Source organism: Geotrypetes seraphini, chromosome 1 (assembly GCF_902459505.1).
Source record: "Geotrypetes seraphini chromosome 1, aGeoSer1.1, whole genome shotgun sequence".
Lineage (NCBI taxonomy): Eukaryota > Metazoa > Chordata > Amphibia > Gymnophiona > Dermophiidae > Geotrypetes > Geotrypetes seraphini.
This window is the reverse complement of record NC_047084.1, coordinates 299,083,945-299,110,284: the sequence shown is the minus strand read 5'-3', so window position 1 is coordinate 299,110,284 and position 26,340 is coordinate 299,083,945. Positions and strand designations below refer to the sequence as shown.

Genomic DNA, 26,340 nt, shown 5'->3' with positions numbered 1-26,340 from the left:
CTAGTCCTTTCCAATTCTTCCGCAAATCATTAAAAACTTTGCTAGACATTTTGAAAACTAATCTTCTTGCAATTTTAGCATTGTTTTTTAAATTATTGTTAACCGAGTCGAGCTTCCTTTAGTTGATGACCCTGGTATACAAAGCTAAGTTTTAGTTTAGTTTAGATGTCAGGTGTTCCAGGAATTCCACAGGGCTTGTAAAGAGCAACTTTCCCTCCTGAGTCAGGGAAAGTTTTATTCAGGGCCTTTGGCTCCCCATAGCTTCTCTTCCCCCAACTTTGTTCCTAGAGGGGATCAGGTTACTAACAGGCTTCCTAAGACAATGAATATAAGCTGTTTTATTCTCTATCATAGATTCTGGCTTGTGCAATGAGAATGTTTTACCAGCATGTAAAGTATGTCTGCCACAGCATTCAGTTAGTGCCTTCTCATATTTATTTTTCATTGTTTTCTTAATAATTCGTTTTTTTTATCCTGTTCCAGTATTTTATCCAACTTTGGTACATTTTTAGCAACTTTTTGTTTTTTGGCTTTTGAGCCTCTCTGAGCCCTTTTTTCTTCTTGGGAGCTTTGATCATTTTTGGCATCCTAGTTACTCGAGCTCCCTGGGACATTGAGCCGTTTGACTTAGCAATGGCCATTTTTCTTTCCATGTCAAAGAGGATACTGAATGGCTTTAAGAAATGTTCTCAATGTAATTGGACCATTTCAGGCTCTGATTCACATAACTGATGTGACCAGTGTCTGGGGCCTAAACGTCGGGACATTCACTGTGATCTCTGCTCCTGCATGTAAAAGAGGTCACTGAAAGCCTGAAAACTTCAGTTTGAAAAACTTTTCAGTACCGCATCAGCATTGGCATCAGCACTGAGTATGGCAGGAGACTCAGAACCCAATACTCGACATCAGCACCGCATCCAGAGGTCGGGCATCAGCCTCCTTAAAGAGGCAGGACTCTACATCATCTTCATCTATGCCTTGAGCATCAAGGGATGAAGTACGTAAGAAAGCTAAGAAGCACAAACATTCTTCCCTTTCTAGGCATGGCACTGCAGCCTCCCAAACATTGACTTCTTCAATGCATAGTAAGCATGGATGCACCGAAGATCGCTCTCCTTCCATCCAGCTGAGGTTTCCTCATAGGTGTGCCTCAACATCTGGTCCAGCAGTTTGCTTCCAAGTCAGTGTCTCTTCCAGTATCAGCACTGTCTCTTCTTGAACAGATCCAGGCTATGCTTAGGTAAGAGCTTTTGGGGCTTCTGCAGATGCAGTCTTTATAGGAATTAAAGGGTTCCATGCCTAATTCAGCCAGCAGTGGGTAGCACTTATGCATTAAGCCCAAATATTCAAAGTCAGACCGTTTCTGGCAACTGGCATTGAATATCTGATTTTATTTTTAGTTGCAGTTCTTCTGATATTTAGTGTTAATTAGTTGTCACGTGCTTAGTGATTAATGACAGGCCTACTATTTATGTGGCCTGTTTTAGCTACTAAACTTGGCCAGTTTGACGCTGATTACCTGCCCCTAGCCAGCTGTGTCATGTGATATGGCTGCTTAGTGGCTAGCCACTAACCGGACATTCAGCAGGAGGTAGTCAGTTATTTCCCACTAAATATCCTCGGTTAGGCACTACAACACTATTTAACCAGCCAGGAGCCATTCCTGGCCTGTTAAATAGCTTTGAATATTGGCCTGATGGAATTCAGTTAGCTACACTTCAGCAGCAATATGCCCTATGTTAGCAATTAACACACAGTAACTACTTTTACATTAACTGCAAGGTGCAGTCCCTGCCCATTCGCCCCATGCTTTGCCCCTGATAGCCAGTGTTCCTTCTACGCTCACTGGGAGTCCTCTGTCTGTGGAGGAGGTACATCAGTGTTAACATTTTCAAATTTATTAAGCAGGTAGGTTGTTCAAGACTCTCAGCGGATCTGCATGCCTCTCACAAATACAATGACACTGGTGCACCACCTCCATGTAGGAATGAGGTGAAGGACACCCTCAGACTTTAAAGGAATTTCTGTGTTAGGTGTTTAATATGTCAGAACATGGTTTCATTTTCTTGGTTGCTGCAGCTCAGGAAAGAGGTGTCTCTGCTTAATGTTGGCTCAGAAATTATTCAGTAGACCTTCTTAAAATCTTGCCAATATACAAACATCCCAACTAGGATTCCTGATGAAGGTATTGATGACAAAACATAGACTATGCTGTGTCCAGTTGTCTCAGTACAATTTATCATCCTGAGTATATGTACATTGTGCACCACTGCTGAATAATGGACAATCTTGATGAATTCGTGGGTCACCCATTTGGTCAGTCCAACTGTGCTTTTTCTGAGTTAAGAGTATGGTAATAGTTTAAATATGCTGTGCTGTTAGTGTACTATTTCATTCTGTCTCACGCTTGCTTCTCTTCTTTCCTGGACCTGATAACAGATTTGATGAAGCAGTCTTCCTCTGGTCGCATTGTGAACGTGTCCTCATTCATGCACAAAAAGGGAATGGTTAACTTCAAGCATCTCAAGGGAGAAGATCTGCCAAAATTTCAGCCTTCAGGCTCTGTTTACAACAGCAGCAAGCTTATGAACATCCTCTTCACCAATGAGTTGGCAAGAAGACTTCAGGATACAGGTCAGTGCTGTTAACAAACCAGAGCATATGGTAAACAGAATATTTATTTATTTTATTTTATTCATTTTTTATCCCGTTCTCCCCAACAAGCTCAGAACGGGTTACAGGTTAACGTACGTAATATACAGTTAACGGGTTACAATTTGCCTTAGCCACAGTACAAGTTTTTCAATAAAAGTTTTTATCCTAACTTGACCTAAAAACATGCGTGGATCACAAATTAATAGAATTCATGGGTTTTTAAATTTTACACCACATGACAAATCCCGGTATGCTTTGCAGGGTTTTCTGGTTGTAAAGCCTATGAACGTCATATACACCCCTGGATGGCATGGGTGGATAGGAGGGGTGGAGAACTACCAACAAATGCTACGTCATCATGTCAATCCTAGGCGTGCCAGTGCTATTGGATGGAGGGGAAGGAAGGGGAGGGGAGGTGCAATCATCAGCTTTCAACAAGCGCATATAAAACACGTCTTTAATACACACACTCGAGACGCATGCTTTTGGAGATTTTTTTCCCATTATTATAATTTATGTGAATAGTGTGGTTTTTTAAAAAAACATTTATCATGAGCCATAGCCAGATATATGCCTAATTTGCACTTTTCACAGTACTAGCACCCCGGACCAGTTTGTAATTTTTGGTCATTAAAAGCTGGTGCTTTGTTTGGAGAATCACCCAGGAAGTGATGACAGAGAATCACCCGGAATGCTCATTAAAAATTAATGACCCCAATTTTACTACCATTTTAATAGTAATGACCTCATTATACCACATTTGCATGGCAGATTTGGAGTCTGTTAGGAAGCTTGGTAAAGACCATGGTGAGAGCCGTTCTGATAATCAGGCAGTAAATCCTGGCATGCTGGAACCAGTTTAGTGACCATCGTTAAAGACACAGTAAGTTTAGAAAATCCAACCCTAGGCTATTTTCTTTGTTACTTAGAGATCCATCAACTTTCCTATCGGGGTGAATTTATAGATCTAGCACAGGGATCTCAAAGTTCCTCCTTCAGGGCCGCAGTCGGGCTTTCAGGATTTCCCCAATGAATATGCATTGAAAGCAGTGCATGCGCATAGATCTCATGCATATTCATTGGGGAAATCCTGAAAACCCGACTGGATTGTGGCCCTCAAGGAGGGACTTTGAGACCCCTGATCTAGCACATACTTTTCAAATGTTTTATGCTGATATGTTTCTATTGGGAGGTGTTATGGGGAGGGGGTAAAGAAAGGTAGGGCTAAGCTGATGCTGTGCTACAGGAAGGGGTGGAGGAGTAGAGAAGGGTAAGGCTGATTCTGGGCAGATGGGGGTAGCAATGGAAGAGTAGCTGAAGTCATCACTTTGCCACTTTGGAGGAGGAGGAGGAGTATTAGAGATGCACAGACAGGCTGCTTTCCTGGCTCCCTTTGCTGCATAACATTGGGGATAGCTGCATCGTTCTGTTCTTTCCCCTCCCAATCTTAATAAAAAATTTGGTCCACGACTTAGCCTGTGTTTTAGATTTCGGCCCCTTGATAGTAAACCACTTGTATTGTAACCCACTTGCATCCCATGTACTGACAAAATATATCTTTACTGTAACCCACTTGTATTCCATGTACTGTCAAATGTATCTTTATTGTAAACCGCTTCGAACTTCACGGTATAGCGGTATATAAGAAATAAATTATTATTATTATTATTATTATGTGATTTGAGTTTGACACCCCTGTTATAGGTTATGGTGAGCCCCCCAAAACGCCCTCAAAACCCACTATACCCACCTGTCTACAACTCCAACAGCCCTTATGGCTGCAGGTGCCACCTATATGGTAGTACAGTAGGGTTTTGCTGGGCGTATATGTTCCACTCACATGTAGTAGGTAGAGTGGCTTATGAGCCTGGGTCCTCCTCTCTAAGATTCACCATCCCCCTCCCAAACCGATTTAAGACACCTGTGTGCAGCTCTATTAGGCTTTCCTATACTAGATTCTGATGAGCTGGAGACAAGTCTATGTTTTTATTTTGATCTTTGTAGGGTTGTGAAGATGGGGATGGGGGTGGGGGGGGTCAGTGACCACTGTGGGAGTGTGTGTGGGTCTTTACTTTGTCTCTGCAGTGGTTTATCTGGTCACTTTGGGTACTTTTGGGGCACTTATACCTGTTTTTACATCATCTCAGTCACAACATATAAGTTCTGTCGAGGAAGTCTACAAAAACATTTAATTATCCCTGCAGGACAACTTAAGTCTAGGTTGTCCCACCCCAACCACTCCTCTAAATATGCCCCTTTCACCTCTGGGTGCACAGCGGCATTCAGAGGTCTAAAAAGTCCCTGGATACGTCCAAAAAATAGGTTTGATTATCGGCACTTTTAGATGCATTTAAGTTTAGATGTGTTTAAGTTGTTTTTTTTTTTATTATGAACCTCTTAGTCTTTTCTCTTATACCCCCTTTTCACCTGGTTAGGGTTTTTCTACTTCACCTACAAACAACTCAGTCTTTTCTATTTACATATCCATTTTTATTATGCAAAGTTATTCTTATTATACATATCCTTACAGGACCCCTGAAGGAGGCATTTCCACATGCCTAAACATGGACCCTGTAGGGTCCTATCCATCTTTCAGCTCCATGTCATTGCTACACCAATTTGTATCACTGCACCTAAGACTGGTTTAAGGTGGCATAGTTTTACAGACTATCATCAATCAGAGACTATTTTATACTATTGCTAGTTGTGATTGTTTATATTGCTTTATATGTTTTTAATATTGAAAGAGAAAAATGTCCAAAAACCGGCCTAAGTCGGCACTTGGATGATCATAAATTAAAAACGTCCAAGTGCCTGTAATCAAACTGGGTTTTGAATGTATTTCTAAACGACCTAGGCCTTCATAGTGCTGCTGAACGACCATAGCTAAATGGGGCGTGTCAGGAGGAGTGTCGAGGGCAGGATTTGGGCAGGACGTGGGCAGGCTTAGACTTAGTCATACTGCATGTATAACCGAAAGTTATTCAGCACAGGATCGACGGAACTTGGACATTGTGACTTAGACCATTTAAAACATGGTCTAAGTCACAAAAACCTCCTAAAGTCACCAGATAAGCACTGCAAACACATAATACAGACCCCCACACACTACCCCAGTGATCACTGACCCCCCCCAACCCCATAAAAATCATAATCACAGCTTTAAAATTCAGCCTCCAGAGCATCATCACCTGGCAGCCTGGCATAGGAAAACCTAGTCGTCCTGTACAGAGGCAGCTTAAGTCGTTTTGGGGGTGGGTTAGGGACCCATGGAGAGGAGGCCCCATGCCCATAAGCCCCTATAATCACTGCATCATTATTGAAACATGTGCACTCCCCTATACACCCCAAAACCCCTTTTGTACTGGCATACAAGTGGCTCCTGCAGCCATAAGGGCTATTAGGGTGGTAGATGTGGGTCTAGGGGATTCTGGAGGTGGTTTGGGGGGCTCACCGTAACCTATAAGGGAGATGTAGTGAGATGATGACATGGCTCCCTTTTTGTGAAGTTCACAGCAGTGCCCTGTAAGGTACCCTACTATTTAGGTACCATGTCTGGGTGTTCAGTCCATCACTTTGCAGACCCCTCCCATGTCCAACAGGGCTTATTCTAGGCGTTTTTGATTTGGACAAAAAGTTCGACGAAAATGTGGTATAAAGATGGATGATTTAGCGACTTGGACGATCAGATCGGCAGACGTATACTTAGACGATTTTCGAAAGGGAAAAAAATTTGGACGTCTTTTTTGAAAATGTGTCCTAAGCTGTTTTTTACTTTGGACAACTTGTAACTTAAATGAAAACAGACTTAGACGTTCCTTTCGATTATGCCCCTCCACGTGTATAATAAACCTGGAAGCATCCAGCTCATCAACTCTACTTTTGCAGGCAGTTTTGTTTGAAGGCGGTTTGTTTGTGGTTTCTCATGCAGGACTGCGACACTGTTGACCAGCATGTGTCAATGACATCTATTCCCACCGGCCCACCTTCAGACATTTCATTGACTAATATCAAACACTGTTGTTAAAACCCAGCCTAACTTGGTAGGCACCAACCATTCTGAGGTAAGCGCCTAGTCCGAGGCGCCTACCAGAAAGTGGGTGTGGTTAGGGGTGGGACATGGGTGTGTTTTTCATGTAGGCACCTGTTTTGGACTTAGGTACACTCATTTAGGCTAAGAAAACTCTGACAATATATAGGTGCATCTAAGGTTAGGACACTTACCGACACCTAACCCCACTTCAGGTGACACTATAAAGCGCAATTCAATAAAATGTGTCTTTTATTGAATCGTGCTTAGAGACGCACTACTTGGTGCCTAAGTTTTAGGTACCAATTATAGAATTTCCCCAATAGTGTATATAGTGCTGTGTACATGAGGTAATGCTATAGAAATAAATAGTACTAGTAGTCCTAAGGTTGTTGTTGGAATATTCAGCAGTGGATCATTTCTAAATACTGACACTGAATATCCAGGTACAAAAGGTCCACCAGCACTTATCCGGGTATTCAGGGCTGCCTAACTTTATCCATGTAGCGATCCATCTTGGCTCACAGCATGGCTTACACCAGTGTCTCTCAAGCTGTGTGCCACGGCACAGTGGTGTGGCCTGAAGAGATTCCAGAATTTTTACTTTATTTTAAAAAATTCCCTTCTTAAGTATACACTAGAATGGATGATATGTAAGTCGCTTACACACAAGTCTATCAATGTTATGAGCGTCTGTGTGCATAGGGTACAACTGCCCAGACAAGCATCATTCTTTGACATGATTGGTTCTTGAAAACTAACAGCAAGTAATTTTATTTTTATTCTTTATTCTTTATTCATTTTAATAACAAACAAAGTGCATACAAAAATACAACAATTGGCACCAAATAACAGCACTTATTACTAACAATAATAATATAAACATCTTTTCTCCCCCCCATCCCTCCGTCCCAATCCGAATGTATGTAAAACTCAATAAAATGGAAGCATGGACTATTGATTGGTGGATACAAAATCTGCTAAAGGGCCCCAAATCTTATTAAAATTTTTACCATAACCCTTTATTTCTGAATTCATACATTTGTATCGCTAACACAAACACAGGAATTCCCACCAAAAGGTGTGATTCAGTCTTATCATAATTCTTCCAGTTTTTTGTAATCATTTGTATAGCAATCCCAGTCATTACAAGAAGTAATTTATTCTCAGCAGAAATTAGGAACTTGGGTTGCAGTATAGTTCCAAAGAGAACCACATCATAAGACATGGACATGGAGGTACCCAATATCCTATTAATTGTAACCCAAATCGACTTCCAGAAGCTTAATATTTATTTTTATTTTTTATGCAGTAGTTGTCCTAATTTGAGCAACAAAGCAATCATGGCTTTGTTACCGTTTAGATCTTCTTATCTTTGCAAAATTGGATTTTCAGCTCTGACAGAAATTAAATTTTTAAAAAAGAGAATGTCTGTAGATGGTGGATGATGAAATGCGTGTTTGCTTGTTAACTATTGATCTGCGTTTAAAACAAGCACACTCATCGCATTGATTAGCAATTCTATTCTATCTGCTTTAGTTTCACCATTGTTACGATTACCCATACATAGATTAAAGAACTTGAAGTAAATAACTCGCATTTAATTTTTTGTTGGTTTTGCAATTTTATAATTTCAATTACAATGTTCCGCAAAAAACATTTGCTCCCTTTAGTGTGTCGCAGAAAAACATTTGAGAGACACTGGCTTACACCATAGGACAAATTTAAAGAAAGTTGTAAAAGTCAGAACGGTGTTTGCAAATTATCTCAGCTAGGGTAGGAATGGATAATCATGTCCTGTTATAGTATGTGAGGTTGTTGCTTTGAATCCCAGCGTTGCTCTTTCTAACCCTGGGCAAGTCACTTAATCCTCCATTGCCCCAGGTAACATAGAAACATGACGGCAGATAAAGGCCAAATGACCCATCTAGTCTGCCCATCTGCAGTAACCATTATCTCGTTTTCTCTCTGAGAGATCCCACTTGCCTATCCCAGGCCCTCTTTAATTCAGATAGTTTCTGTTTCCACCACCTCTTCCGGGAGACTGTTCCACGCATCTACCACCCTTTCTGTAAAAACATATTTCCTTAGATTACTCCGAAGCCTATCACCTCTTAACTTCATCCTATGCCCTCTCATTCCAGAGCTTCCTTTCAAATGAAAGAGACTTGACTCGTGCACATTTATATTACGTAGGTATTTAAATGACTATCATATCTCCCTTCTCCCGCCTTTCCTCCAAAGTATGCAGATTGAGATCTTTAAGTCTGTCCCTTACGCCTTATCACGAAGAGCACACTCCATTTTAGTAGCCTTCTTCTGGACCGACTCCATCCTTTTTATATCTTTTTGAAGGTGCGGCCTCCAGAATTGTACACAATATTCTAAATGAGGTCTCACCAGAGTCTTATACAAAGGCATCAATACCTCCTTTTTCCTACTGGCCACACCTCTCCCTATGCATCCTAGCTTTCACTGTCACCTTCTCAACCTGAAGAGCTAAGCTTTCACCTGCTTCCTGAAGTAAAGATATTCTTGTGTTAGGTGAAGCCTTTCAGGAAGTGTATTCCAGAATGTAGGGGCTACTCCAGAGAAGGCTTGCTACAGATATCACATCATATGATATCCCTTGGAGAGGGTGTAGTTAAGGATAATCTCTAGGAGGACCTTGGAGGTGTGTAGAATGAGATCCTGTTCTTCAACTACTCTGGGCCATTTCCTTTGAGGGCCTTGAAAATCAGTAATAGAGTTTTAAATTTAGCCCTGTATTGTACTAGTAGCCAGTGATGCTTTTGTAAAACTAGTGAGATGTGATCACATCTCCCCTAAGAGCAGTTACATGTGTTAACTGCCTATGTATGCAACCGCATCCAGCACACAGTTTTGTGCAACAGGACAAAATATGCCTCAAGAAGCCCCCTGGTCGTGCCCTTCAACAGCAAACCGCAAAGTGATGGTACTACTCACACTTCATACCAAGTCACTGGAATCAACTGCCCCTGCAAATCAGATCCCTTGAAGGACTCCTCAGCTTTGGAAAATCAATAAAAACATACCTCTTCACCTATACCCCTACCCCCTTGACCGATAGACTACAAAGAGATGTATATTGGTACCAGAACCAGTATGTGTCACATAAGGATAACTTGTATTAGACACTGTAACTTTCTGTGTGTCTAATTAGGTATAACTTGTACTGGAAATCTTGCATTGTAAGGATAACCATAGCAAATTGTAACCAGTAAACTGTATATTATCATTAGCCCCTAGCATGTATCAAGTTAGGATAAAAACTTGTACAGAAATGATGTATGTTAAACCTGTAACCCGTTCTGAGCTCTTTGGGGACAATGGGCTAGAAAATTAATTAAATAAATAAATTAGGAGATTAGTTCTTGGTTAATAACTGAATATTGCTGTTAACTGGGTAATTCCTAGCTCCACCTCTGGACTACCTGAGCACTATCCACTTAGTGCCAGGTGGTTATTTTTAACAACATTGATAATGCTACTGAAAATCCATGGTTGGCCCCAATGAGTGATATTTATTTAGATAAGAGCCATTCCTTCCTTGATATGTGTTGCTATTGACCCATTAATTCTCACTAAATCAGCTGAACATATTAACGTGGAGGGGCATAATCAAAAAAACCCAAAACATCCAAGTCCCCTTTTGGCCTAAGGCCTTAAACGTTGAAAGTAGAAGCAGAGAAAATGTCCATTATCAAAAAAAAAAAAAAACGTCCAAAAGTAGGGTTTTTTTTTTTATAATGGCCTGCCTCTACGTTCAGCTGTTTAAACGCCCAGACCACCACTACGTATAACCATCTAATCAACCTAAAAAAAGCCTAAGTCCCAAACGCCCAAAACAAGAGCTTTTAGGCGAAGGAGGAGCCAGTCCTTCACCTAAAAGCTGGATTCTGTAACCGGTGTTGTCAAAAACAACACCGGTTACAGAATCCACCCCCCCCCCCGCTACAATGATCCAGGCAGGAGAGAGACCAAGCCCTCCTGCCCTGTGGCACCCCGAACCCCCGACTATGATCAGGGCAAGAGGGAGCCCAAGCCTTCTAGCCCCAGGGGCACCCCAAACTTCCGACTCGATCGGGGAAAGAGGGAGCCCAAGCCCTCTTGCCCCGCGGCACCCCCCTCAACCGATTACGATTGGGCAGGAGGGAGTCCAAGCCTTCCTGCTCAGGCGAACCCCCTACCCCTCACCCCACTAAGATACAGGCAGGAGGAATCCCAGGTCCTCCTGCCCTCAATGCACCCCCTCCCACAAATGCCCCCGAACCCCTGATTGGCCGACCTGCGAGACCTCCCCCCCCCAGCTGACCCTTCGACACCCCCCACCCTCAATCCCTCTCCCCTTATCTTAAAATCATTGGCCGGACGGACGGGTGCCAAGCCTGGCCGACCGGCAGGCCAGCCATCCCAGGAATGGCTGGTCTTAGGGCCTGATTGGCCCAGGCAGCTCAAACCCCGCCCACAGGTGGGGCCTGAGGCGCCTGGGCCAACTGGAATCGGCCCAGTAGTCTTAGGCCCCTCCTAAGGTATGGGGAGGGGGATTGGGGGTAGAGGGATTGAGGGGTCGGGGGGCAGATTGGGGGTTCAGGGCGGCATTCATGGAGGGGGGTGCATCTAGGGCAGAAGGGCCTGGGATACCTCCTGCCTGTATCTTATTGGGGGTGGGGGGTAGGGGGTTCGCCTGGGCAGGAGGGCTTGGGCTCCCTCCTGTCCAATCATAATCGGTGGGGGGGGGGGCGCCGCCGGGCAAGAGGGCTTGGGCTCCCTCTTGCCCAGATCGAGTCGTGGGGGAGGGCTGATCGCTGCAGGAGAGATGGCTCATTTCTCCTGCTGCGATGGTGATCGCCCACCCCCCTCCGAACCGTGGCACTTCGGGGTGAGGATTGCTGGCAGGGGAGATGCCCTTCCGCGATGCTCACCCTGAAGTGCCACGGTTTGAAGGGGGAGTGGGCGATCACCATCGTGGCAGGAGAGATGAGCCATCTCTCCTGCAGCGATAGTGTCAGTAGGCGGTAGGCAGGTATCTGGGGCCGCTGAGCTGCAGCGATTAGCTCAGCGGCCTCTTTTTTGGCACTTATACCTGTTTTGACTTGGTCTAAGTCAAAATGTATAAGTGCCGACAAGACAACCTGCCTAAACTTTTGGTTCTACATGCTGTACACCTAGGTGTAGGTCGGCCCACCTCCCGCCCTTTCCCCTCCTCTAAAAACGCCTCTTTTCACTCTATGCGTTTAGAGGCAGGGGAAAGGTCTAAGCTGGTTTTAGATACGTCTAAAAACAGCTTTGATTATGGGTACTTGGACGATGAGGCTTTTTGATCGTCCAAGTACCCATTTAGGCCACTTTTTAGACTTTTTTTTTTTTTTTAAATTATGAGCCCCCTAGTGTATGAATTAATATAAATTAAAGCTTAATAGCATACTTTAAAAAAATTAACACAATGTTAATCATAATATTTATTCATCACAAAATGTTTGAAAATGACCTGAAAACAAACTAAAAATTATGTTATGTATATTTATAGAATTTATGAGCAACCAGCAGTGGGGACAGAGTGGCAACCTAATTGTGACACTAAGAACACAAGAATAGCCTCACTGGGTCAGACCAATGGCCAATCTAGCCCAGTAGCCCGTTCCCACGGTTGCCAATCCAGGTCACCAGTACCTGGCCAAAACCCAAGGTGTAGCAATATTCCATGCTACCGATACAGGGCAAGCATTGATTATGCCAAGTACTCACACTCCTTAAATGTTATAAAATGTCAGATGGGAAGACTCATTAATCTCTGTTTCAAGGTTGTGTATATGGGCTTTGGACTTGCCCCAGTTAAATATTAACTCCAAGCTTGCAAAGTTCAGATATATTTGAATAGCTAGACTTCAGCTGAACAAGAGGGAGGTCAAGATCTGCCCTTGTAGAATAAAACACATGTAGAAAGATTTACATAGATCTGTAAATTGCTCTGTGGATCATCGATCTTGCTGACCATGCTGGGTCAGATATGCAGGGCACATTCAGAGGTATTAACGTCAGGTTCTGAATACATTTTTATGTAGTTAGTTATAAATAAAATGATATGTACCCTCTCCCTGGTCCAAAAATGGATCAGTCAAGAAAGTTTTAATAAATAAATGAAACTACTAACATTGCACAACACTAAAAATTTCAAAGGAGTGGTGACAAGCTAAGAAGTCATAAAACAGGAGGGAAAGAAAAAACATGAATGTGGGAAACAGAAAGCTTCTTAAGGCCTTCTTAAGCTGTATGAGGCTTCTACCTTCTCACTCACATTTCTACCTTCTCACTCACTCTTCTACCTTCATTCTATTCCATTCCACCACTGCTCTAACTTTAAAGGTTCTTTTCCTCTGTTGCTCTCTTCTTGCTATCTGTTTGCCTGGAAGCAATGTTCCCTCTAAGCCAGGGAAGCAGATGAGCAAGTCATGAGCAGCAGTTGGTTTAGGCTGGGCTGGTGTATGGGGAGGGGGCAAAGACAAGTAATTTTTGAAAATTATGTCAAATTATATTTTTAAAAATCAAAAAGCTAAATTATTTCTATTGAACTGGAAAAAAATAAAAAGCTGTACATAAAATACTATGTATATATATATATATATATATATATATATATATATATATATAAAATATATATATATATAAAATACGGGCTTAAAGACTAGTATTACAATAATAGGAGAAATTAGAATGAAGGGAGAGGGTTATAACATTTTCACATCACTATATTCCTATTCTTTTAATATGTATATGAGCATATATATATATATATATATATATATATATACACAGTATTTTATGTACAGTACAGTATTTTATATATATATATATATATATGCTCATATACATATTAAAAGAATAGGAATATAGTGATGTGAAAATGTTATAACCCTCTCCCTTCATTCTAATTTCTCCTATTATTGTAATACTAGTCTTTAAGCCCGTTACATTAACGGGTGCTAGAATAGATGTGTGTGTCTTTATTTCTTTCTTTTTCTCTCTCTCCTCTTGGCCGCTTTCTGTCTCTCTCTTTCCTCGGCTGTCAACCATCACCCCTTGCCTGTTCCACCTGTCCAGCAGTAGGCCTTCTCCCTTCCTTTTACCTCCCCCTGTCCAGCAGCACTCCTTACCTGCTCCCCCTGTCCCTCTTCCCTGCTCCCCCTGTCCAGCAGCACTTCTTACCTGCTCCCCTGTTCCTCTTCCCTGCTCTGCCTGTCCAGCAGCACTCCTTCTTTTCTCCCCCTGACCCTCTTCCCTGCTCCCCCTGCCCAGCAGCACTCCTTACCTGTGTCTCTCTTTCTCCTTAGTGTTTTGTTATTTTTTCAATCTGTCTCTTTAGGCCCCTGTCCTTCTGTGAGTGTCTGTGTGTCTCTGTCCTTGTGCACTGTTGTTTGTTTGTTTTTTTAAATCTCTGTTTAGCTCCTGATCCCCTCTGTTTCCATGGCAACCCTGTTCGCGGATGTGAGGGCCGTTTTGTGGTGCCGGGTCTGGCGGCGCCGTGTAGGTCGGAAGCGGAAGACGGGCCTCAGCGTTTTGTAGGGCCGGGTCTGGCGTCGCTGTGTAGGGCGGAAGCGGAAGGCGGGGCCTCAGCACCGGCCGGGCGGCTTGTGCCGCCGGCCCACAGGAGCTCGAGGCCAGCGGCGGACATGGCTGGCGTGGCATGGTGGAGGAGGAACAGAGTTCGGTGATGTAAAACCCGCGCATGCGCACTCGTGTTTTCACGACGGACCAGGGAACACGTTTTTTTAGTGCGCATGCGCGGCCTATCATTTTATTATATTAGATGTCACACTGCACTACAACCATAAAGCAATGTTACTTACCGTAACAGTTGTTATCCAGGGACAGCAGGCAGCTATTCTCACTAGTGGGTGATGTCATCAGACAGAGCCCCGGTACGGACGTCTCACAAGCACGTGTTGCTTGTAGAAACTTAAAAGTTTCTAGATGCCCGCACCGCGCATGCGCCGGTGCCTTCCTGCCCGGAGGTCCGGGCGTGTCTCCTCAGTTCAGGTAGCTAGCCTGAGAAGCCAACCCAGGGGAGGTGGGTGGGACGTGAGAATAGCTGCCTGCTGTCCCTGGATAACAACTGTTACGGTAAGTAACATTGCTTTATCCCAGGACAAGCAGGCAGGTATTCTCACTAGTGGGTGACCTCCAAGCTAACCTCAGTGGGATGGAGGGGGAGTTGGCGACTTAAGAGAATAAATTTTTCAATACTGTTTGGCCAAACTGTCCATCCCGTCTGGAGAAAGTATCCAGACAATAATGTGAGGTGAATGTGTGAACCGAGGACCAGGTGGCAGCCTTACAAATTTCCTCGATTGGTGTTGATCTGAGGAATGCTACTGAGGCTGCCATTGCTCTGACCTTATGGGCTGTGATGACCTTACAAGGAAGTGATAATCCAGCCTGGGCATAGCAGAAAGAGATACAAGCCGCCATCCAATTAGAGATGGTGCGCTTTGATACGGGTCTTCCCAACTTATTAGGGTCGAAGGAGACAAAAAGTTGAGGAGTGGTTCTGTGTGGCTTGGTGCGATCCAGGTAGAAAGCCAAAGCACGTTTACAGTCTAGAGTGTGAAGGGCCGATTCTCCGTGGTGAGAATGGGGCTTAGGGAGGAATACTGGAAGTACAATGGATTGGTTGAGATGAAATTCGGAGACCACCTTAGGCAGGAATTTCGGGTGAGTGCGGAGGACCACCTTGTCATGATGGAATACTGTGAATGGTGGATCCGCCATCAATGCCTGGAGTTCGCTGACTCTGCGAGCGGACGTAAGGGCTACAAGGAAAAGCACTTTCCAGGTGAGATACTTAAGAGGGGCCCTGTTGAGAGGTTCAAACGGGGGCTTCATGAGACGGGAAAGGACTACATTGAGGTCCCAAACTACTGGGGGTGGTTTGAGAGGAGGATTAACATGGAAGAGTCCTTTCATAAATCTGGCGACCACCGGATGGGCCGAGAGGGGTTTCCCTTGTAGGGGCTGGTGGAACGCCGCAATAGCGCTCAGGTGGACTCGTATGGATGTAGACTTGAGCCCAGATTGAGATAGGTGTAGGAGATAGTCCAGCACGGAGGATAAGGAAGCTCGCTGAGGTTCCTTTGATTTAGAAACACACCATGAGGAGAATCTAGTCCATTTCTGGGAGTAGCATTGTCGAGTGGCGGGCTTCCTGGAAGCTTCCAAGACCTCCCTCACTTCTTGTGAGAACTGGTGAGGGGTTACGTTGAGAGGAACCAAGCTGTCAGGTGGAGAGACTGCAGGTTGGGATGAAGCAGTGATCCTTGATGTTGAGTAAGTAGTGAAGGAAACACTGGAAGTGGTACTGGTTCCCTGCTGCTGAGTTGAAGTAGGAGGGAGAACCAAGGTTGTCTGGGCCACCGAGGAGCTATTAGAATCATGGTGGCCTGTTCGAGTTTCAGCTTGACCAGAGTCTTCTGGATCAGCGGGAATGGTGGGAACGCATATAGAAATCGTTTCCCCCAGTTCAGTAGAAAAGCATCTGCCTCGAGGCGATGAGGAGTGTAGATCCTGGAGCAAAACAGAGGCAGTTTGGAGTTGTGGGGAGCCGCAAAGAGGTCTATCTGAGGCGTCCCCCACTGTGTGAAGATTTGGTGAAGGGGGCTGGAATGGAGAGTCCATTCGTGCGGTTGTAGTAGACGACTTAGTTTGTCTGCTAAGACGTTGTTCTCCCCCTGAATGTAGACAGCTCTGAGGAAGGCGTTGTGGCGCACCGCCCAGTCCCAGACTCGTAGAGCTTCCTGGCAAAGGAGGGCCGAGCCCGTGCCTCCTTGCTTGTTGATATAATACATGGCGGCCTGATTGTCTGTGCGAATGAGGATCACCATGTCGTGAAGTAGGTGTTGGAAAGCTTGGAGCGCATTGAAGATGGCTCTGAGCTCCAGTAGATTGATTTGGTGTAGTCTTTTCGCACTGGTCCAGAATCCTTGGGTGCGGAGACCATCCAGGTGGGCCCCCCATGCGTAGTTCGACGAATCGGTTGTGAGAACTTTCTGATGGGGGGGGAGAGTGCAACAGCAAACCTCTGGATAGATTCGAAGAGGTCATCCACCAAAGTAGAGACTGCCGAAGAGCAGGTGTGACTAAGATGTGTTTGGACAGTGGATCGGACGTCTGATTCCACTGTGATGCCAGGGTCCACTGGGGGATCCTGAGATGGAGTCTGGCAAAGGGTGTCACATGTACTGTGGAGGCCATATGGCCCAGGAGCACCATCAGTTGTCTCGCCGGTAGGGTTTGGCGAGTAGACACCGACTGGCAGAGATGAAGGAGAGACTCCATGCGTTGCAGAGGCAGGAATGCTCGGAGTCGAGTGGTGTCCAGGACCGCTCCGATGAAGGGGAGGGACTGGGTGGGTTGTAGATGAGACTTGGAAAAGTTGATCTCGAAGCCCAAATTCTGGAGGAAGTAGGTTGTAGCCAAGACCGCCGAAGTGACCTCTGGGGCTGACGGGGCCTTGATGAGCCAGTCGTCGAGGTATGGGAACACCTGTAGACCCCTGTCTCGGAGTGCCGCGGCCACTACCACCAGGCACTTTGTGAAGACTCTGGGGGACGAAGAGAGGCCGAATGGTAGCACTCGATACTGTAGGTGCAGATTTCCCACCCGAAATCTGAGGAACTTTCGGGAGGCCGGGTGAATGGGGATGTGAGTGTAGGCCTCCTTGAGATCCAGGGAGCATAACCAGTCGTTCTGCTCGAGGAGGGGGTATAGAGAAGCCAAAGTCAACATGCGAAACTTCTCTTTGACCAGAAACTTGTTGAGGGCCCGAAGGTCTAAAATGGGTCGCAGGTCGCCCGTTTTCTTCGGGACGAGGAAGTACCGGGAGTAAAACCCTCGGTTCAATTGGTCTGACGGGACCGGCTCGACAGCCCGAAGCTGAAGTAAGGTTTGGACTTCCTGAAGAAGAAGGGCGGTCTGTGTCGAGCTTGAAGGATACTCTCTTGGAGGATGGTCCGGGGGAACCCGATGGAATTGAAGAGAGTATCCTTCTCTTATGATGGTAAGGACCCATAGGTCCGTGGTTATGGCCTCCCATCGATGGTAAAAAAGATGGAGGCGGCCCCCTATGGGAGAGGCTGAGTGCAGAACGGTGTCGGTTATGCTCCCAGGAGGGGAGTCAAAAGGGCTGGGGAGCCTTAGGTGCAGCCGGTGGCTGAGGTTTTTGCTGAGACTTCTGGGGAGGTTGTCTCTTCGCAGGTTGTCTCGCAGCAGGCGTTTGTCTGGGCATGTAATGCCGCTGGTAAATCAGGGGTGGCCTGGAAGGTTGAGACTGTTGAGGTTTGGGTTTGGGCCGCAGGATGGATTGAAAAGATTTTTCGTGATCCGACAGCTTCTTGGTAACAGTTTCGATAGACTCATCGAACAGGTCAGCTCCCGCACATGGTACGTTGGCGAGTCTGTCCTGGAGGTTGGGATCCATATCGATTGTACGGAGCCATGCCAGGCGACGCATGGCTACCGCGCTTGCGGCAGCACGTGCCGAGAGTTCGAATGCATCGAAGGAGGATTGCATCAGCTGGAGGCGTAATTGGGAGAGGGAGGCTACCACTTCCTCGAACTCGAATCGAGCTTGGGTGTCTATGAATGGAGTGAACTTGTGGAGCACCGGCAAGAAGAACTCCAGATAGGAAGAGAAAAAGAAATTGTAGTTCAGCACCCGTGACGCCATCATGGAGTTTTGATAGAATTTTCTACCAAATTTGTCCATCGTTCTCCCCTCTCGGCCCGGCGGTACAGAGGCGTAGACCTGAGAGGGATGAGAGCGTTTAAGAGAGGACTCGACCAGTAGGGATTGGTGGGAGAGTTGAGGGCCCTCAAACCCTTTATGGTGCACGATGCGGTATCGAGCATCGAGTTTGCTGGGAATCGCCGGTATGGAGTACGGTGTTTCGAAACACTGCATGAAGGTCTGATCCAGCAATTTATGCAGGGGGAGCCGAAGCGACTCCGTTGGAGGGTTAGGTAAATGCATGGTGTCCAGATACTCTTTGGAGTATCGGGAGCCCGTGTCAAGGGTCACATCCAGATCATCCGCCATTTGTCGGAGGAATGATGAGAAGGACAATTGATCCGCCAGCGTCGGTCTGTGGGACGGGCTGGAGGAGGAAGAGGCCTCCGGGTCCATGGACATTGGGGAGTGGCAAGGAGAATCGGGTACGGATGTTTCCTCGTACTCCGGTCCCTCCGGAGGGGACACCTCTGATGAGGAGTATCCCATACGTTGCAGTTTTTTCTGCGGTGACACCTCCGAATGGCGTGGAGAGTGCCAGGATGAGTGTCTTGATCGGTGCCCGTCTCGGTGGCGGGACGGGGATCGGGATCGTCTGTGCATCGCATGGTCTCCCGAGGCCCCCAAGTGGTGGATAGGGCTGGAAGCGGTGGATCGCAACTGGGGTTGCGATGCGGATTCTTGCGATGCTACCCAAGTCTGGTAAGGAGTACGGAAGAACTCTTCCTGACTATGCCCAGGGCTTTGAGTATCGATAGGAGGTCTGGTCCCATGTTGGCGCGGAGGCGTAATGGGCTCTAATGGCGGCATATCGGTAAGCGAGGCTTGCCGCATGGGCATCGCCGCCCTCCCCCGTTCGTTCTCGTCGGTTTTCGAGGTCGAACGGCGTGGAGGAGGGGGAGGGGGCGGACCGCCCCTTTGGACCGGTACCGGGAGGTCATCCTGTATGGCAGCGATGAGCCCGGGTCCGATGGTCTGCATGAGCTCAACGAATTGAGCTTCCAGCACGGACCGTAGCGAAGCCGATAAGGAGGGATCCGCACCGAAAGGGGGTCCTCCTGCACGGTCATCGCGCTCCTTCGAGGTCGAGTGCTTCTGCTTAGTAGCTTTCGGCACTTTGATGACCACTGGTGGCACTGTGGAAGGAAGAGGTACCTGAACCGAGGAGACCGGGGCAGGCACCGACGTCGTGCTCGTGGATGGTGTTGGGATGAACGATGCCGGTTTCACCACACTCGATGCAGGCGGGGTCGATACCGGTTTCGCCCGAACCGGGGAGGTATCAGATGAAGTGGAGGCTGAGGGATCCTTAGCTGCGTCCATCTTGAACATCGATTCCCACAATAGGCAACGCCGTTTGAATGAGCGTGCCGTAAGGGTAGAGCAAGGCCTGCACGATTTCGGAATGTGGTCAGGGCCCAAACACTGCAAACAGCGCCGGTGAGGGTCCGTGAGTGAAATCGCGCGTTGGCACTTGCTGCACTTTTTAAACCCGGTGATTGGCCGGGACATAGGCCGGAAAATCTCCGCCGCGAGGTCGAAGCCAGTGGGCCTGAGCCACGTGGCCGGCCCGTTCGACCCGCCGGAGGAAATAATCTTCTTCTTTTTTTTTTTTTTTTACTGAAAAAGAAAAGTACTGTTAACTGTAATTAAAAGAAAGCGAAAACGCGGACAAAGAAGGCAAATTTAACTGAATTCAGCTAGCGCATGATGAAGTTGAACTTCTCAGCTCCGCGGAAAGAAAAGAACTGAGGAGACACGCCCGGACCTCCGGGCGGGAAGGCACCGGCGCATGCGCGGTGCGGGCATCTAGAAACTTTTAAGTTTCTACAAGCAACACGTGCTTGTGAGACGTCCGTACTGGGGCTCTGTCTGATGACATCACCCACTAGTGAGAATACCTGCCTGCTTGTCCTGGGATAAAATAATTTACCTAGCAATGTTTTTGGTAGGTTGCCAAAGGATCAACAAGCTTCAGCTCCACTAGCCTTTAGTTTGCTGATTATCAAACATGGTTAGAGCAGCCAGATGAAAACTAGGGAAGTCAGGGCTCAAATCTCACTGATGTTACTTGAGATCTTGGACAAGTCACTTAACCCTCCATTGCCTCGGATACAAAATTTAAAAATTATAAGCCCTCCAGGGAGAAGAAAAATTTCTACTGTACTTGAGTATAACTTGCCTTGAGCCATTACTGAGAAAAGATATGATCTAAATCCATATCCAAAATCCAATACCTCAGTTTGCGAGTAACGTGGTTTGCAAGTGTTTTGCAAGATGAGCAAAACACTCCAGCAAACTTTAACTCGCAAAAAAAGCATTGCCTGGGTAAACGAGCAAGTAGAGACAGGGAAGTGAGTTACCTTAAGATAAAGCTTCAGAGCCATAAGAACATAAGCAATGCCTCTGCTGGGTCAGACCTGAGGTCCATCGTGTCCAGCAGTCCGCTCACGCAGTGGCCCAACAGGTCCAGGACCTGTGCAGTAATCCTCTATCTATACCCCTCTATCCCCTTTTCCAGCAGGAAATTGTCCAATCCTTTCTTGAACCCCAGTATCTTACTCTGCCCTATTACTCTCTCTGGAAGCGCATTCCAGGTGTCCACCACACATTGGGTAAAGAAGAACTTCCTAGCATTCGTTTTGAATCTGTCCCCTTTCAACTTTTCTGAATGCCCTCTTGTTCTTTTATTATTCGAAAGTTTGAAGAATCTGTCCCTCTCTACTCTCTCTATGCCCTTCATGATCTTATAAGTCTCTATCATATCCCCTCTAAGTCTCCTCTTCTCCAGGGATTCAGAATCTCAGAGAGAGCGAGACCAGAAGGCTTTGAGCATATGCAAATGCTGAAAGCCCAGTCCAGCCCAGCACAGGCAAGAGCGAGGATCTCCGACGCACCGCCCAGCCCAGAAGAGGGAGGATCTTGGGCACCGTCACGTCCTATGCGTTGGTGCTGGTGCCCAATCAGGGTAAGGGATTTCATTTCGGTGCCGGTTCACAGAGGGGGATGCCGGATCGTGGGAGGGGGGAATGGAGCAGCACCGGTAGCCTCGGGGGGGGGGGGGGGGAGGAGGTGGAATGGATCAAAGCGAGTTTGCCTTACTTTCTATGGGGAAACTCGCTTTGATATACAAACAATTTGGTTTACGAGCATACTTCTGGAACGAACTATGCTCGTAAATCAAGGTTCCACTGTACTTGCTAAAAGTATGTACAGAGGACCACGTTGCTGCTTTGCAAATGTCTTGAATAGCAATAGATCGTAAGCTGGCTATGAAAGTAGCTGTAGCCCTAAATTTATGAGCTCCAAGAAGAGAGAGTTCTTTTTGATACTGGTTTCCCTTGGGTAGCTGGATTACAGGAAACAAAAAGCCTGTCGTAAGGAAGCCTTTGCTCTGATGTAAAAAAGCAATGCTCGTCTGCAGTCTAATGTATGGAGATGTTGCTCTGCTGAAGAAGAATGCGGAGGAGGGAAAAACATTGGTAAGGTAATAGTTTGGTTGAGATGAAAATCTGTTGCAACCTTGGGAAGAAATTTTGGATGAGTTCTGAGCTATACTTTAGTAGGGAAAACTTGAAGCTAAGGATAATATATAACTAATGACTCTTCTGGTGGAAGTTAGAGCTGTGAGAAAAATTGTTTTTCAAGTAAGAAAAGAAAGGGAAGCAGATCCCAGAGGTTCAAATGGGTCGTGCATTAAGACTTCCAACACCAAATTCAGGTCCCACACTGGAAGTGGATTTCGGATGAGAGGTTTGAAATTGTGAAAACCTCGGAGAAATTTGGAGATGAGGGGATGATGATGTTAGAGAGGTTTACCATCCACAGGAATTTGAAAAGCTGTGATCGCTGCCAAATAATATCGAACTGAGTTAGATTTAAGACCAGAGTCCGACAAATGCAGGAGATACGACAAAATGTGTTCCATTGCACAGCTGAGAGGATTGTGATGATGATCTTGAGACCAGATGGAAAAGGGCCAATGAGGTGCAATGAAAATAATGTGAGCCCTGTCTATAGCGACTCTCTGAAGCACCTTGGATATTAGAGGAAACGAAGGAAAAACATAGAGAAGGTTGTTGCCCAAATGAATGGCGAAAGCATCCCTTGCTATTGCACGAAAAGTTGGGCGTAGAGAGCAAAAGGCTTTGCATATGGCATTGTCTTGTGAAGCAAAGAGATCTACTGTTGGAGTGCCCCTTAGAAGGAATATCTGATGTAGAATGGCAGGGTCGAGGGTCAACTCGTGTGGGTCGAGCTTCCTGCTGAGATATCTGCAAAGATGTTGTGTTCTCCTGGAATGTAGACCGCTTGCAGATGGACCCCTATAGTGAGAGCATAAGTCCATAGACGCAAAGCTTTTCTGCAGAGAGGGAGAGATCCTGAACCTCCCTGCTTGTTCACATAGAAGATCGTGACTTGATTGTCCGTTTGAATCAGAACTTGTTTGTTGGGTAGCCAGTGATGGAAGGCCCGAAGAGCATAGTATACTGCCTGGAGTTCCAAGTGGTTGATATGTAGCTTTTGTTTGCTTGCTGACCAGTGCCCTCGAGTGCACCACTGGTCGAGATGCGCTCCCCAGCCCACTATGGAAGCATCTGTTGTTATTGTGATGGATGGAGGAAGAGGCTGGAAAGGACAACCCTCCTTCAAAGAATGGGAGTGAAACCACCACAGGAGGGATTGTTGAATGTGCTTTGGAAGTGGAATCATTCTGGTGAGGGAATGATGACGTAGACAACTACATTAATGGAGCTAGACTGACCTACGACCCTTTTCGAAAAGACATAAAAACTGCTCTATTTGACAGATTTGTAATTCATGTACTGTACCGTCATTACTGAAGTTTATGTTCATATGTCCATCAAAGTTGCTCTGAATTGACTTCATAGTCATTAGTTAATAGAGAATGACACGGTGACAAAATTCATCACCGTTCCCGTCCCCGCGGATAACCATGGGAAATAATCCCATGTCATTTTCTAGTGTCTATTTCAACCTCAGTCCTTCTACACCAGCATTCTTCAAAGCAAAGCTTGCGGGTCAGTGGTTGTGGCCATTCATACTCAGATTCTTCCCTCTCTTCTTAAAGAATGACATGAAGATGGTTTCCCACGGTTATCCGCGGGGACGGGAACGGTGATGAATTTTGTCACCGTGTCATTCTCTATTAGTTAACAGTATAAAAGCTTTAAATAAACAATAAGGTCTTCTTGCAATTTTTCACAATCCTTTTGTATTTTAACAACTTTGTGAAATCAGCACATTTAACCCCCCCTCCCCTCCTTTATTGAGCTCTGCTTCTGAGCAGCGCAAGCTAAATGCTGAGCCTCACATTCTATTCCTTCTGGGCGGCTCGGCATTTAGCTCAAGCTACTTGGCAGCACAGCTTGATGAAAGGGGGGGGAAGAGATAATTATCCCACTAGTTATTCCCATCTCTAGTGCGGGGGTTAGCGCGAGCCAAAAAGGTGTGTGCGATAAAGCCGCTTCGTAAAAGGAGCCCTTAGTTTATGGTCCTATATATGCATAGGGATTATCTGTGTCCTGCATGTGTGACCAAGGCCAGATGTTCTGGTAGGAATTGATGTTGAGAAGCATACAGTGTGCTTTGTGTAGTTTAATTTTTTTGGTTAACCATTATGTATTGTTACTAAGATTCTATTGTGTGTATATATGAAAATGAATGGAAAAAATGGCATTACAATTGTACTATTATTATGGGGGCAGGGGCAGAGCTTAGGTCGGGGTCTAGGGTGGAGCTTCCCCCTCCTCCAAACAAAAAAGAATTTAACAAGTGTACTAAAGTTTAGTAAATGGGCCCCTGAATTTGTTCTGGCTTTGTCCCCACTTCTTTATCTCCTTTGTGTTTATGTCTTGCAGGTATAACTGCAAATTCTGTGAATCCTGGGATTGTGAAGACAAACATAATGCGCCATTTCAGATGGAATATGCGCATCCTCTATGTCATCATTTGTTTCTTGTTCTTCAAGGTGATTAGTAATTGGGGGTGGCTAAGGTGTACATGTGATCAGCTGCAGGACCTGTCTTTGGGGTGAATCTTGGCTAGTCACAGTAATCTGAGAAGGAAGTCAGGATCTCATTCTAGGTTGAGTGCACACATTCAGTCCTTAAGGGCCATTAACAGGTTAGGGTTTAAGGATATGTACCTGGTCATCTTTTGAGATCACAAGCTAGAGATCACAACCTCTTGGTTGTTCCCCCTCTTTGTTCAGTCACTAAAGCTGTAAATCGATCCTGAATGTTTCAGGTGGCTGGACCTTAATTATGGAAGTCAATTCCAGATTCCATTCATTTAATTTCAGATTTTTTTCGCATTCTGGAAAAGTTTGAAAGCTTTTCTTTTCAAAACTGAACAGTGTGTAATTTGGCAGTTATTTGGCCTCATGTTTAAGGTACAGGTTTCAGTTTGTAAGTAGTATGCTGTATGTTAGTGTGACATGTTAAGTTTTGTTTTAATTGTGTTTGTATTGCGGTTATAACTGTTTTAAATGAATAAAATATTTCCTAAGAATATGCATGAGATAGATTTGCATACATAAGAACGCCATACTATGGAATTTCCTCTCTTTCCTTTCCCTCCCTTCCTTCCCCATGATCTGGCATCACTCTCTCTTCTCCCTTCCCATTCCTTCTCCCTTCCCCCCAATTGAATGTCTTTCTTCCTTACCCCTCCCTCCCTCTAATCGGGTACATGTGCAGCATTTCTCTACCCCCCCCATTGGTATCTCTCTTTCTCAGCAGTCTTCATAACTCATTCTTCCAGCATCAGGTCTTCCTCTCTACTGGGTCCTGCCTGCTTCCGCGAAGGCAGGACCCGGCAGAAAGGAAGGTCCGATAAGAGCAGAGTAGCGAGATGTAAAGGTTGAGGCTGCCAGAAGGGGAAGTTCCTGACCCTGGGAGCATCCTGTTATGGTCTGCACCTGGGGTGGACCCCCTACCCCTATAGTATGCCACTGAGCTACAGTAGAGGTTTCTACTGCAGCCTGGGGTACTAAATGCTCTAACTCTGCTCGGACTCTCATAGGAATTCTGTTAGCATCAGAGCAGCGTTGGAGCGTTTAGTACTCTGGGCTATGGTAGAAACTAGAGAATGACACGGTGACAAAATTCATCACCGTCCCCGCGGATAACCGCGGGAAACTATTATGTCATTCTTTAAGGAGAGAGGGAAGAATCAGAGTATGAATGGCCACAACCACTGACCCACAAGCTTTGCTTTGAAGAATGCTGGTGTAGAAGGACTAAGGTTGGAATAGACACTAGAAAATGACATGGGATTATTTCCCGCGGCTATCCGCGGGGAAGGGAACGGTGATGAATTTTGTCACCATGTCATTCTCTAGTAGAAACCTCTGCTGCAGCTTATTAAAAAGGGCGGGGGGGAATTAAAGAAAACAAAAAGGTAATCTAAGGATTTACATCCATTAATAGTTACTTTCACTTCATTTCTCATTATTTTTAAGAAAATTTTCCAATTGTAATGCTTCCCAAAAACCATAGTCCTTTCCTTGAAAAGTTACAAGACACTGCAGGGATATTTTAAGAAGAAAGTATCTCCCAGGGCTATCACTCGTGACTTCAAAGCCAAAATAGCATTTTGTCTGAGCTGAGAAGTCCTGGAAAGAGCAGGAAAACATTTATTGTAGCGCCACAAAAATTCTCATCTTTCTTTTTAAATAAATTCTTTATAACAAATGATTTATCACTCTCATTAGTAAAAATAACTAAAAGAGTAGACTTAGAGTTAATTGCATCCTGTGAGTCTTAAAAGAATGCTGTCAAATCAACTTCATGAGGTCACCAATTTATCTACCCCTATCTGATCATCT

The 26,340-nt window shown here is 45.5% G+C and overlaps 1 protein-coding gene across 2 annotated transcripts in view; it reads left to right on the top strand.

Annotated features, from left to right (window-relative positions):
* Positions 1 to 26,340, top strand: part of LOC117364784 (retinol dehydrogenase 11-like) — a 90,035-nt gene that overhangs the window by 54,623 nt on the left and 9,072 nt on the right. For both annotated transcript variants that reach the window (XM_033954412.1, XM_033954403.1), the window contains 2 exons: positions 2,440 to 2,634; positions 24,371 to 24,480. In XM_033954412.1, the coding sequence (XP_033810303.1) occupies positions 2,440 to 2,634; positions 24,371 to 24,480 (305 nt within the window). The remainder of the gene's footprint in view (positions 1 to 2,439; positions 2,635 to 24,370; positions 24,481 to 26,340) is intronic.